The sequence below is a fragment of the Aptenodytes patagonicus genome, chromosome 1 (assembly GCF_965638725.1).
Source record: "Aptenodytes patagonicus chromosome 1, bAptPat1.pri.cur, whole genome shotgun sequence".
Lineage (NCBI taxonomy): Eukaryota > Metazoa > Chordata > Aves > Sphenisciformes > Spheniscidae > Aptenodytes > Aptenodytes patagonicus.
Window position 1 is genome coordinate 168967161 of NC_134949.1, and position 14479 is coordinate 168981639.

General features: G+C 53.0%; 1 protein-coding gene across 1 annotated transcript; it reads left to right on the forward strand.

The window, feature by feature from the left end:
- The first annotated feature begins 12839 nt into the window (after positions 1–12839).
- On the forward strand, positions 12840–13838 carry SOX21 (SRY-box transcription factor 21). The gene has a single exon (XM_076328020.1). The coding sequence runs from the start codon at positions 12909–12911 to the stop codon at positions 13752–13754; it is 846 nt and encodes a 281-aa protein (XP_076184135.1). The 5' UTR covers positions 12840–12908; the 3' UTR covers positions 13755–13838.
- The last annotated feature ends 641 nt before the right edge of the window (positions 13839–14479 follow it).

Genomic DNA, 14479 nt, shown 5'->3' on the forward strand with positions numbered 1-14479 from the left:
GCGGCTGTTCAGTTCAATGAGGGGCTTGCGTGGAGTGCTTGTATGTTCAGACCAGTATTGGACTCAGTTCTAGGCTTCAGTAGGAAATACTCATTTTAGCGGGTGCATTGGATGCAATTGTTCCTGATTAACTCAGGGACAGCTGCTCTTTTTGTACTGAAGAGCCCAGAGAAGATACTGCCTAAAAATCCTATGGGTAGGTTGGAGGCAGGCCCATTCAGTGAGGCATCCCCACTGATGCCGCTTTGAAATTCACTTTGTTATTTACCTCCCCTCCTACCTGCCAGAATTGAGATTTGTTGGTCCTTGCATAACTCAGCAAGGCTTGTTTTTGCAGGCTTTCTCTGGATGAAAAGAAGGAACGATAGCAGAGCGCCATGGAAAAGTCCTGGCTGGGGGGTGCAAGGTGAGACGGGGAAAGAGGACAAATTCCTGCCCCAATGTTTTGTCCAACCTGTGAAGTTTGTCCAGCCAGCCATAGCCTGGGACCGACTCTGTATTTGAATTAGACCAATTTAAATAAATAATCATTAAAGAACAACAATCACCTGAGCCCTGATTCCCGACCAATGCAGAAATGAGTTTGTTATCTACACAGAACTATCTGGTTGGGTTGTTTGTGTCAGCTGAATATAATACCTGGCAAGTTCACACCCAGCTATTTACATCTCTATGTTAAGATCCAGGAGCATGTAAACTACAGAGAAATCATGCTTAAATTAACTGTGCTTAGCTTCCTCAACAGAGAAAATAGGGGGGGGGGGGGGGAATACAGAGAGAAGAAAAGCAAAATTTCCTTGTATAATTTTATCTCTAAATACCCCTACAGATCAAGTACCCACTGAATTATTTCCGATTTCTTGCTAGAATAATCACATGCGCACAAATGCACTAAGAATAAAGTTTCAGTGCATTTTGTATTGTTAGACTTTCCATATCCCGGATTCCCCATCGTGTTCAGTCCTGTGTAGATCGTTATAGTAATGATCTTTTATTAACTTGGCTGGAATAACTGCCATGACTCTCAATAATGACATTAGTGTTTAGGTATTTGTATGTCTAAGCACTTACATAAGTAATCATATCACAATGTCAACTTATTGTACTTATTATTTTGCAAATGTTACAACCGCCACCTCCTGTTAAGCACAAAAAGAAAAAGGAAAAAAAAAAAAGAAGAAAAACGTCAGAGTGCCTGAAGGAATCCTGCCGGTTTTAATTTATTGTTTTGTCTTAAACTATCTGTGCTGTGAGCCAAAATAAACTAATTGCATCTACACTTTGAGGTAAAACTCTCATGTTAAACTCATCTCTGCCTCTAAGAAAATGAAAACATCTATAAGCATAGCTGTGTTTGAAGGGATCGCACGAACACATGCGGCAGGCAAAGAGAAAGGGATCTGTTCTTCTGAAGGAAAAGGATTGTGTACTTTCAGTCTTTCCAGCAATGGTAGGAACTGAAAGTTCAACAGACTCCTTATCTGTAAGATAACCAGTCGCGCCCTTAAACAGGGAGAGAGATAAGCAGAGGATAGGTGACTGGCAACAAAGTGGTTTCGTGAACTGGCCTTTTACCTAGGAAGACCGGAACTCAACAGTGAAGTCGCAGAAGAGTTGGTTTGGCCAATTTAATTTACTGCCTGCCTCCAATGAACCTGGGAGGCAGCATGGGAGAGCCCATGTGTTTCAGCAGGCTTTGAGGGAAGTCTTTAGAGAATAAAGCATGCTTTCTGTTATTTGCTGTGTCCCAGATCACTGGTTTTTTACAGCAAACAAGTAAACTATTTTTTATTTTCTATCTACCTATCACACACGTAAAACCTGGGAAGAAAAAAAACTCGGAATAATCCTATTCCAGAAAATCCCAACATTAATGCTGATGTGGATTGTATGAAGGTGCTTTACACTTTGCCTGGCCATGTAATGACCAGGAGAAGAAAAGGATACCTGTTTCACATTTTCCATGAAGCAACAGGAGCATTTCCATTCATTTTAGTAGGCTGGGGTCATACCTTGTGTTTGGGTTTCCATGAACTACGTTTTAAAGTATGGCTCCACTGAAAGATAACAGCTTTATTGCTGTTTTTAACAAGGCCACTATTTCAATTGAAGCAAGTGAAAGTACATGGTGTTTCACTGGTCAGACACAAGTACTGCTGTTGCTTTGCTGTACAGCAGTATTAGCACATCTAATAGGTATACTTGCAGCATTTTTACAGGATTATAGCAATAGGCAAGATTATTCATTAATTCCATTTTTTCTGGCATTCAACAACTTTATTAAACTACTTTTCAAAAAGAAGGGCACTTAACACATGCTTTAAAAAAAAAGAAGTATTTTGGGTGAAAAGCAGAGGTAGTATACCTTGTGGCTAAGGTGTGCTTCTCGTCTTTCTGTGTGTTGCAAAAAAGGATATGGCACTCCTGACAATTCAGCAAAAGACCATGGCTAGGCGATCCACAAATTTTCATCATCTCCAGCTGCTTTCTGTTACACAAAAGCTATATATGCAAGAGCAAGTCCCTGTGAGGTAAGCTAGACCATAAATTCATAGTACATCATTTACCGCATTGTAACTGCCTATCATCCCATATTCTTAACCTGCAGCGCATGTGAGGTGGTTTCTACTTTTTTCCTCTGAAGGATAATTTCTAGTTATTTTCCTTCCTTTATCCTGTGTTTACTATAGGCATGCACATCGGCACTTATCGTTGAGGAGCTACGTGGGCACGTTCACACACTAGCTTACTTCATGGAAACTAGTTCAGGTAACTCCGAGCCCAGCAGGACTGGCCTCCGTTTGCAAAATGGAGTAAAGGCCCAGATAAATCCAAGACAACTGAACTTTATATAGTCTTTGTTACAACCATTGTTTAACCATCCTACTTGGAAAACAGTTGAAGCATTAAAAAACTGGAGGGGGTGAACAAGAAACAATACAACAATCTGTTTCTATCATAAAGCATAAATGTGCTTTGGGACGATTCCGTTCAGAGTATGCAGATATTTTCAAGGAATTTAAGGCATAAAATCCCATTGAATCTCCTCGAGGGAATTAAAATCAATGGAAATTAGGCACCCTCATACTTTACAAGATCTGTGCTTAATTCTTTTTAGGTCTTTTAGAAGGTCCAAGTCTGAATTATTTACTTTCTGGGCAAATGAGTACTTTTGGCATGACCTTCTTCATACTCTATAAACAACATCTGATCAAATGTAAGAAAAAGACGATGAGAGACCTAAAAACCAAAAGAACTCCTTCTGGAAATTTTGCTTTTATTTTTCTCAGTGAACTGAAAAGGTGTCTCCAAGAGCACTGCAATACTCCTTGCTCATTTAGAGATCTATTGCTTAATCTCTTATTCTTTCTATAGAATCAGTAATAAAAGTCAGATTTTCAATATGAAACACTAGTGAAAAATGCCTTTATCTTTTACATCACTGATAATAAGCATCCTCACATGGGAGAATATTATGGAAGAAAATAAAACGTCTGTAAAAGGTTACAAACATCCTTGCATTCTACAGGCAAAGATACCCTAAACAAATTTTATACACCAAGGGCCAAATTCATCACTGATTCGGAACACCATTGACAATTTTTTGCCAATGCTATTGAACAATGATGACCCTACCTTTTTTCATGCAGTGTAGCATAATGCAATCCAAATAACTTACACTGAATTTTTAATATAAATGATAATATAATAACTTATAAAATTAAATATTATAATTATAGATCTAGGGAATGCAGTTGGAAGAGAAAATCAGGTAGAAATTATGCAGAAAATGTGTTTTCAGCAGAGATTTGAAACAAAATAGAAAGGTGATAAAGTGGAAAAAAAAATAGCAAAGCCATGTCAGGAACAGGACTTCTCACAGACAGTGATAAAATTGTGCTAAGAAGTAGGAGGCGACTGCCAACTAAACCAGACAGAAAAAAAAGAAAATTTCTCCAGCATGTCAATGGAAGGCATGCTCATACATTGGCATTTCGGCAATGGGGCAGGGGGGCGGCAGTGGTGTGGGTCACACGCATGGGAACAGCGAAGACGCGGGCTGTGAACCGGCAGGACGTCTGGGCTCTGAAGAGCAAAAAGGATCACATGAGGAACTAAGTTAAAGTTGATTCCTCCCATGTCATAGACCCATACAAAACCAGGCAGAAGAAAACTCCTGTTCTAGGGCTTTGTCACTCTTGCCCAATTAGTCTCACCTGTTCTTAACATCCCGCAGTGTTCCCACAGCGTTCCCATTCTCTGCATATCTATCCTCACTATTTGCAGCTTGTTTTTTCCAGCATTTAACTTGAATTTACATCTTAAGCTCATTACCTCTTGTCTATCCCCACAAACACAATTTAATCCCCTCGTCCCCCCCCTTTCATACCCTTAAAGAGCGGTTTGTCTCCTAAGTCTTCTCCTCTCCAGATTAAGTAACAACACTGCTTTCAATCTTTTCTTGTCAATCACATTTTTCAGACTTCTGATCAGTCTTGCTGCATTCTGTCCAATGTCTCCACATCTTTCTTGAAGTCCAGTACTGGACAAAATACTCCATCAGAAGCCTTTATGATGCTGAAGAAGCAAAAGATCTCAGTGTTTCATAGCTATTATTATTAGTCTGTTTGCTTATTATGAGATGACTATACACACCTGTCAAGCCCTCATAGAAACAAGTTATTCAAAATAATAGATTACTTTTTGAAAAGAGAGAAAATCTAACTTTGGATATGAAAAAAAAAATTGTCTAGCAATTATTGTTATTGAAACTATACACTTAAGTGAGGAAAAGAAAAAATCTAGCCAATGTTTATCACAGTAAGATTTAACTATTCAACCGACTTCAGAAAATGTGAATAGCTTCCGCTCAATGTCTGCGCCAAGGGAAGCCATCATATATCCTACTGTGGACAGCGAGAAGTCTATTGTGAGGATGATGCAAGGCCTAGCAGAATCCCAAAAGCTGTGGTAAGGATGGGGGCCAAGCAACCATGAACTCCCCGGTCCTTGGTTTTTGACTACCTATGACCATACTCACAGAGCACCCACAAAGTGGAGGGACTCCTTTCCAGCAGAACACTCATGCAGAGGCAGAAGTGCCTTTTCTACTCTCGGGCAGAAAAGCTCATCCCGAAGCACTTAAAATAAGTGGATGCAAAAAGTGGAATTGTCAGCTGTCTGAAGCAAGAACACTAACATCCATTTTATGCTATCGGGGTCTAGCTGGTCTAGGTTGAGCTAGACTCTTCTCAGACCACACTCCCACGGACAAGTTGAAGAGTATCTTCCAGTTTAGTCTCATCTGAAACTGCTCCTCAATGGAAACCAAAGCATGGTGAGTGAGCACAATGAAGAGACTTGCTTGAAAAGCTGTGGCACTGTTGATCTGAGCTAAAAAGCAGGTGCAAGTACGAATGTAGGTGTGGGGTGTAGGTGTAGGCACCCTCTGTGTTTAACTCATCTGATCACTAGAACTGACTCGTGACCATTAGCTTTGAACTTTCCTGAGTGCCTTGGAATTAAAGAACAGAGATTTTGATTCCCCCTAACCAAAGAGAACCCAGAAATTGGCCATTCTTACAAACAAACAAGACACTGTCCATAAAGAAGTAAAGGCCATGAATTTATGTCCAGAAGGAGACATAAATTCTTTCCATTACAGGCCTCCATTCCCTATTTGTTTGTAGTCAATTAAAAAGTCATTATAATCAGAAGGCAAACAGCAAAGACTTATGCTTAGCTTTTCTTCCGAGAGGAATGACCCAAACATTTAACTTTGATCTTCTTGTTAGCCTCCTTGTGTGCACTTACAAATCCTGAAGTGCCTGCCAAAGGTTTCCAAACCACAACCTTATCCACTGAAATCGAAGACCTTGTCTTCGAAATTGCATGGATTTTTTGGGATGTGCCTAGCACCTATGACTAGCAAAACAACCTTGTGTGGTTTATGGTTATGAATCATCCTTGAACAAAACTAGACTAGTCATTAAAATGTATTTATTCCAGGAAAAAATCCTCTATGCCTACTGGATAGCCCTAAGAAGTGAAACAACATGATCGTTGTCAGTGTAAAATTTCAATTGAATTTAAATGTAAAAATCTTCAGAGATCTCTCGCCCTCTGAAAAGATTTCCTGGTTAAAAAGCTTCATGATCTCCTCCAAGAACATCTGACCTAATTTACTTTTCCACAGTGAGGCTCCCTTTGTAGAACAGTCTCCTACCCACCAGATTAGAGGGCACTCAGCCCTCACTCTTTGGCTGTCCACTGGACAACAGAAAAGGTGAAGGAATGAGTCAGACGGTAGGCGAGCGAGAGCAGCTTACAATGTGGGGACATCAGTTAAGGATTCCTGACCTTTGTCCAGGGACTGGCGACATTTTAAGAGCTTGTGAATGGGAAGAAGCCTGTAGTAGAAGACACCAAAAAGCAAGGCTCACCTTTCCTAACAGTGAACTATAAAACCACACTATATGGTCCATACAATGCAGCAACACTGCAACGTTAAGGTCCTTTTCTTCAGAAAAAGGAACCATGGGCACTGCTCAGCTCCTTTGAAGAAAAGCTATAGGTGATTGCTCAAACAGGAGAACATGGACCCTGGACAGCCAGCAGTCTCCATCCACGCCAGCTCTGATTTCATCACGCAAGGGAGGGGAAGCTTACACATCTGCATCACTTGATGAGCTTTAAGTAGTAGCTCCTTGTGCTCAAAAGGCATTTAGCTGCCCTTTCTGGAACATCCAAACCTGCCCAGGAACTCTGCAGCAAGCCTAATTCTCGCCTTCACATCCCCAGACAGGGACTGGTCAGCTAGCAGTCAGGGACTAGCATGTAACCGCCCAACTCCTTTTTTTTCCTAAGACTTCCTTGTCTGCTGTTCTGATCGCTCTTCCCAGGCTGTATAACCACTGCAAGGCTAACAGGTGTAAAAAGCAGCAAAAAAATGAGCTATTAAAGTACAAGACAATAGCTTGGATTACAAATGGAGTGCGTGCAGATTAGCTAAGTTTTATCTAGTCTCTTAGCAAATCAGAATAGGCTGCATTTTAAACTTTTCTTTATGGCTAAAAGCAGTAAGGACCCCGTCACCACCCTCTCCTCAAAACTGCCGCTGACGGTTGTGTGAGACCTAGGTCTGGTGTTCCTGCAAGAGCAACCCCCGTGTCCTAAAGCACAGAGGCAAAGATCGGGGTTTGCTTTTAAAATAATAGCACATTAAATCACAAAAAAAGGGTAGAACATATTCTACCCTTACCGAAATCATAACATTTAATTTTCAGAAAAGTACAGGACTTCTCTATGCTTCCCAAACTAGTAAAAACTTTGTTAGTTCTCTTTTAACTGAAAAGAGCAAACCCAATAAACCAATGTTTTTATTATAAAAAGTTTACTCTCCAGCTGAGCGTTTGAGTGCCAAGTTCCATCCAGAATCACACTTTCACAGCCAAATTAGAAACTATAAACTTAGAAACCAGTGTTTTATGATAGAATCCTTTGCCAGGCACTTCACTAGAGCTTGGGCTACCAGCTGCTCTAATAATAAGTGAATGTTATTGAAAAATAATAATAATTTTTGGAAGCACGCGGTAAAAGCAAATGAATTTAGCGTATTATGCACAACGAAGAGCTCACGGGGTAAAACCCCCTCTCTCGCTACAGGTGCACTCCACTTTGCAAGAGGGAAAAGACTTAGGAGCGCTCACAAATCTGCCGAACTCCACGCCAGCAGAAAAGTTAGCCTGCGGGTGTGTTTCAGATACCAGCGTGCCCGGCAACTTTGGACAGCTGAAAGCGGTGTGGAATCGGTGGCTGGATACCCTACGCAAAGGAAAACGTCAGCTTCCAAAGTTAGCGTACGGCAACGCTTCAGTGCACAAAGCAAGCCGTGAAAACGCCATGGGGCTCTGCAGATAGAGGGGAGCGATGGGTCCGCTGAGCCCCTGAGTCAGCTTTTCGGGCGGGAGGCATGGTGAGGCGGAGATCGCTATCGGGCTAACCACTATTCTTCGCCTACTTTTCATCTCTTTGACTCGCCACCTGATTATTAGGCTAAAAAAAAAAAAAAAAAAAAAAAGGAGGAAAGGAGCTTGCTTCCTCGAAACTCACTTTAAACTCGGCTTTAAAAATACGAGCAGCATCTTAAAGCTGCGTGCCCCAGAGACGAGGCGCGGTTTGGTCAGAATACGAGGAACCGGACAGTATTTGGAGTTATGAAACAGGGTCGTAATTGCTTACAGCAGATGTAAGCAGCCTTAACCAGAATTAACACACGGGTATGGAGAAGATAGTCTAAACCGCTCTTTAGTATTTTTAAAAGCACTTTGATCTCGCTTGGTGGAATACAGCACCGCATTCTGGAAATCCGTGCTTAGCCTCCGTGTGATAATGCATCCGCTCGGTTTTGGGTTTTTTTTTCCCCCATAGCAGGAGGAAAGATTGCGCCCTTGAATTTGCATGCGTCAGGAACTGACAGGTCAAAGGCAAGTAAATCACATTATACACGATTGTATTGTTATTGTATCGATAACAACACGTTATCAGAACAATTAACACACTCGCACAACTATGCGGAGATCACAGTGGTGGCTTTACAAAAATCCAGATAAGTAACTAAACTCCGATAAAGCCTTCACTTTCTGTGTTTGGGGATTTGAAGGCTCTCCGAGAGGCTCTGTGCGTGTGCGCTGTGCAGGCAGCCGCTCCGCGCCGCACCGCGGATCTCCCCGCGGCGAGAACAGCCTCCTCCCCCCCCGCCGTGGCTGCCTCAGACCGGAGGGGGGGGGGGGAAACCTGGGACCCTCCGGTGGCTCCTAACCCGAGCCCAACCTTGCTCCAAGCGGAACTGATAAGAGTTTCCATCACTTCGTGCAAACCTCCTGAAAGCGGATTCCTAGAGAAAGGCAGACCTCCTTTAGCTACAGGCATCGCTGAAATAACCCTGTGTGTGTGGTTTGGTAGCCAGTGGTTACCGCAGGCGTGAGGCGGGGGAAGCACTTTGGAAACGAGACCTTCGAATATAGTATTTCATTTGCAACTAGAAAAATACACTTGAGCCAGTATTGAGCCATTTATAGATTACAGCCCGTGAATGATTCGTGTACGTTAATTTATGACCGATAAATTCTGTGACCGTTTTCACTATTTGGAGGACTGAACGTAATCGGAAACATGCGCAGTTTGGGTTTGCAAATGGGTTTGCAGTCATGGGTTTGCAAATGGCGACATTTTTGGAAGACAGCAATCCATGAGTTGAGGCATCTTCTCTGCTGGAAGTTACGCAAGTGCTTCTTTTTAAGATCGGTTCACCTGCACGTCCCCTGTGGGGACCTGCGGGTTGGCGGTTCTGCTGTCCTCGGAGAACTGCAGGGCAAATGGTGACCACTCGCCCTGGAATCCCCCCCGGAGCCTGTGCCGACACCCGTGGCCGTGGCTTAGAGCCCTTCCCCACGCAGTTTGTGTGGAACAGCTGCCCGGTCTGCCCGCACCTTGCTTCGCCATTCGCGTGCGTGCGGATCCACAGCTGCAGCCCGGCGGGTTCAAGCAGCAGCGGCAGCAGCAGCAGCCTTGGCGCGGCGGTACCCACGGACTGGCCCACGGGCCGGAAAGTTCGTGGTTGGGGGTATTCACCCGTGCAGGAACTGCCAGCCGGGGGGTTTACCCATGTGCCTGCCTTGAGCGCGTCCCCAGAGTGCTTCACGCGGCTCTGTCGCGACACCGGGCCGTCGCCGTCCCCTCTACACCGCGCCCTGCTCTCGCATCGAGGGGTGCAGGGCACAAGTAAGGGGAGCGGGGACGGGCTGGAAGGAGCGTGGCTGGCGTGAAGAGCGGAGAAAGAGCCTCGCTGGAGCCGAGCCCACTCGGGGGCCGAGCCCTCACTCCCCGCGCTGCTCCCCGCGCTACGGGGGCGTTGGCGGGAGCGGGGAGCCGGGGGTGCCTTGGTGGTGGCAACAGAGAGTCGCCGCTGCTTCTTCCCCCCCCCACCCCACCCCCCGAGCACCCTCTAGTAGATGTTACTGGTTCTCACCCTGCTTATGGCGGCGGCTGGGGACGTACAAACCGGGCTCTCGCCTTCCCCTGCACTGCATTAGTCCGGGCGCTTTCCCGCTGGCACCCACGACGCGGGGGGAAGCCGCTCACGCCGGAATCTGATCTGTGCGGAGAGAGCCAGGGGATTAGTCCTCGCCTCTTAGAAGTCAAACACAATAACCTTAACATTTGAACGAGCGAAATAGGAAATCGTTCACCCGATCAAACGAGAGGATTTTACGCAGTTGAAAATACCGGCAGCTCGACCCTCAGAGCGGGCAATCGCTGGCCGGTGGGTTGATAACCCGACCCCCGGGCAGAGGTACCTGCGCCGGGTTGAGCCCCTCTTGGTAGGGCTCCCACTTCGAGAAATACCATTTCCCCGCTGAGCCTAAACGCCAGCCGACGCCGGTAGATATCTTAATCTCCCCGCTTCTGACAACCGATGGGAACTTTTTTTTTCACGGCTAAATGGATTGTAGGAGGTCAAACGTCGGCAGGGCGGCTTTGGAGATGGAGAGAATTACGTTTAAGTAGTAGTAAATGGGTCGTAAAACACGAAGCGGGAGAAGGTGCGGTTTGTAGAGGAGCTGCTCGGTATTTTACAGAGCACCCCGGCCGGGACAGGCTGCCGTGGGACCGGGCGGGCACACAGGCGGGGAGGGGGCCGGAGAGCACCCGCCGGTGGGTCGCCGGTTTAGGTTTCTTTCCAAACGTCCCGACATCCCGGGAGGTTCGGCGGGTCGGGCTGTCTGCGGCGGGCAGAGGTGCGTTGCGGCGGTAAGGAAGGCGCGAAGCCCGGCGGCCGGAGCGGGGAGGCCGCCGCCCGGCGCCCGGGGCCGGCCGGAGGATGGAGCGGGCTCCGGGGAGAGGAGCCCGGGCGAGGCGACGGCGGGCGGCGTGGCAACCAAGTCCCTGTGGCGGCCGGACAAGCCCCCCCCCCCCCGGCGACGTCCCCGCCGCCCCCCGGCCTCTGTAGCGGGGCCGGCGGGGACCTCGGTGGCGCTCCCGGGGGGGGGGGCTGCCACCCCACTCGTGCATCGCCGCCGGGAAGCCCGGCTCCGGCTTTTCCTTAAGAGCCGGAGGGCGGCGGAGCCGTCCCGGGCAGAGCCCAGCCCGCTGCCAGCACGGGAAGGAGTTAATGGCGTATTGGAGTCGGCACTTCCACATACCACAGGGGTAAGTCAAAACCGACCCGCCGAAGTACAAACAAGGCGAGCCAGTTCACCCTGACTGACAGGCAGCCGGTGAGGGACACAGCCGGACAGCTCGGCCTGCGGGGAGTGCGAGGCGGCGTACCGAGCGGCCAAGAAAACACGCGTGGATTTTCTGGGGGCGCCACGGGATGCGCGCTGCTGCCCGCGCCGGGGGCGTGGGGACGCTCTCCGAGGCGGCGGGCTCTGCCCCTCGGCCGGGCGGCCCGACCGCTGCACCGGCCCTCCGCGGGGAGAACCCCAAAACCACTCCGCTGGCACCGGGCGAGCGCAACCCCCCCACACACTCCACGGTCCCGGGCAGCGCCGGGCACCGGCGGCGGGCACGGGCGGCGGGCGGGGCGCGGCGCGCAGGCGCTGCGCCCGGGCCCCGCCCCTCCCGACCTGCCGGGACGCGAAGGGGCGGGGAAAGCGGCGACCCCGCCCCTCCCGGCGCGGCGGCCCCGCCCCCGCCTTGCCCGCCCTGCCCGCGGCGCGCGGCGCGGGCAGGCTGCATGCAAACATATAGGGCGGCGCGCGGCGCGGAGGCATGCAGAGCGCGCGCGTTACCTGCCGCCGCGCCGACGGGGCGAGAGGAGGGGGCGACTGCGCCGGCTGCAAACCCCACCGCGGACTTTATAACCGGGTCGGCTGCCCGCCGGGCGCGGACCGCCGAGCATTTTAATTAGGAACCCCCTCCTCCTCCTCCTCCTCCTCCTGCTCCTGCTCCGCGGCCGCCGCCGCCTCCTCCTCCTCCTCCTCCTCCCTCCGCCCCCCGCCGCTCCCGCCCGCCTCGCCGCCCCTCCGAGTCGGCGGCCAAGAAAACCCAGAGAGACCTGGCGGCTGCCGGAGAAGGGGGAGCCGCGCGGCAGGCGGAGTGCCCCGCAGCCCGCCCGAAACTTGCCGAAGTTTGTCCGGCGGCGGGAACCAGGAGGCCGCGGCGCCCGGCGGCCGCTTGCGACCGGCGGCCGGCGAGTATGTGCGAGGAGCGGGCGGCTCGCCGCGCCCCCGCGGGCGGAGCGGGGCGGCTGTGAGCGGGGCGGCCCGCGCCCCCGGGGCCTCCCCGCAGCGCCTGAGCCGCCCCGGACCCCGTCCCGCCCGGCCCCGCACCGCGCCGCGGCGGGCTGCCCCCCGAGCTCCGCGGGCGGCGATGGCTGCGGGCGGGCTCTGACCGCCGCCCCGTCCGGGGCTCGCCGCCGCACCGGAGACCGCCGAGGAGCATCGTGCCCGCAGCGAAGCGAGGACTCTCCCGCCCGGCGCCGCTCGCCTGCCGCCGGCTCCCGCCCTCGCCGTCGAGACTTGTCCGCGGTCCCGCCTGGACTCCGGCCGCTGCCGTCCGCGGGGAGCCCCGAGGAAGAGCCCTGGCCCGGAGGTCGGCGGCGCGGAGAGAGGTTCCGCGGCCCAGGCGGGGAGCGGCGCCCGTCCCGCCCGCCGCAGCGCCCTGACGGGGAGGCGCCGCCGCTCGGTAGCGCCCCGCGCCCGGAGCGGGGCCGCCGGGGGCCGCCGCCCCGCACCCGCCGGAGCCGGGGCCGCCGCGCCGGGGCACCCGCCGAGATTGCTTTTGGAGGAGCGGAGCGCGGCGCGGGCGAGGAGGAGGAGGAGGCGGCGGCGGGAGAGGCGCCCGGAGGAGGCGGCCGCCAGCGCGGGGCGGGCGGCGGCTCGCCGGGGCGGCGGAGGAACACCATGTCCAAGCCGGTGGATCACGTCAAGAGGCCGATGAACGCCTTCATGGTGTGGTCGCGGGCGCAGCGGCGGAAGATGGCCCAGGAGAACCCCAAGATGCACAACTCGGAGATCAGCAAGCGCCTGGGCGCCGAGTGGAAGCTGCTGACCGAGTCGGAGAAGCGGCCGTTCATCGACGAGGCCAAGCGGCTGCGGGCCATGCACATGAAGGAGCACCCCGACTACAAGTACCGGCCCCGGCGGAAGCCCAAGACGCTGCTCAAGAAGGACAAGTTCGCCTTCCCCGTGCCCTACGGGCTGGGCGGCGTGGCGGACCACGAGCACCCGCACGGGCTGAAGGCGGGCGGGCTGCACGGCGGCGCGGCCGGCGGGCTGGTGCCCGAGTCGCTGCTGGCCAACCCCGAGAAGGCGGCGGCCGCCGCTGCCGCCGCCGCCGCCCGCGTCTTCTTCCCCCAGTCGGCCGCCGCCGCTGCCGCCGCCGCCGCCGCCGCCGCCGCCAGCAGCCCCTACTCCCTGCTGGACCTGGGCTCCAAAATGGCCGAGATCTCCTCCTCCTCCTCTTCCTCGGGCTCGGGGCTGCCCTACGCCTCCTCGCTGGGCTACCCCGGCGCCGGCGGGGCGGGCGCCTTCCACGGGGCCGCCGCCGCCGCCGCGGCCGCCGCGGCCGCCGCCGGGGGGCACACGCACTCGCACCCGTCGCCCGGTAACCCGGGCTACATGATCCCCTGCAACTGCAGCGCCTGGCCCGGCCCGGGGCTGCAGCCGCCGCTGGCCTACATCCTCCTGCCGGGCATGGGCAAGCCCCAGCTGGACCCTTACCCCGCAGCCTACGCCGCGGCCCTATGACCCGCGGCCGGAGGGCTCCCGCGCAGAGCCCCGGCGCCCGCCTGGATGGGTGCCGGCGCGTACCTACGGCCGGGGAGGGGGCGAGCCGCCGCCGGGGCCGCGGGGGCGGCCGGGGCCGGGGCAGGCGGCGGCGGGGAGCGCCGGGGCCGCCGCCGACCTGTTGCGCCTCGCCCGCCGAGGGGCGCGTCCCCGCCCGCCGCCCCGCGTAGAGCTTGTGTGTGTTGCATGCGGTCTTTGCAGATAGCCGAGCTGAACAAGAAGAGGAAAAAGAAAAAGAAAAAAAAAAAAGAAGAAAAAAAAAGTAACCGACCCGCCCTGCCCCCAAAAGTGCTTATTCGGGACAGACACGGGGACCTCCGTCCCTCCGCCGGCTCCTCCTCGCCGCGCTGCTCTTTCTTCGGCCGCGGGCTTTCCCCTCCCTCCGCTCCCCACGCCCCGCGCGGTAATGAACTCGGAAAAGTCCCGCTGCAGCGCCGCCGCCGCCGCCGCGGAAAAGAGCGGGGAGGGGGGGGGAGAGAGGCCCGGGCCGGGCAGGGCAGGGCAGGGCGGGGTGCGGCCCCGGCCCCGGTAAAGGAGGGGGCCGCTGTGTGCGTGGTTCGTAGCCCCTCGTGGGCGAGCGGGAGCAGGAACCACGCAAAGAAAGAGTCGGCGGTGCGGGGTGCTGCCCGTCCCCCTCCGCGCCCTGTCCCGCGTGGGTTCCTTGCCGTCCGCTGCTGCGGGACGCT

Bases quoted from the DNA above. Each gene is read 5' to 3' on its own strand.
- SOX21 (XM_076328020.1), top strand. From the start codon at position 12,909: ATGTCCAAGCCGGTGGATCACGTCAAGAGGCCGATGAACGCCTTCATG.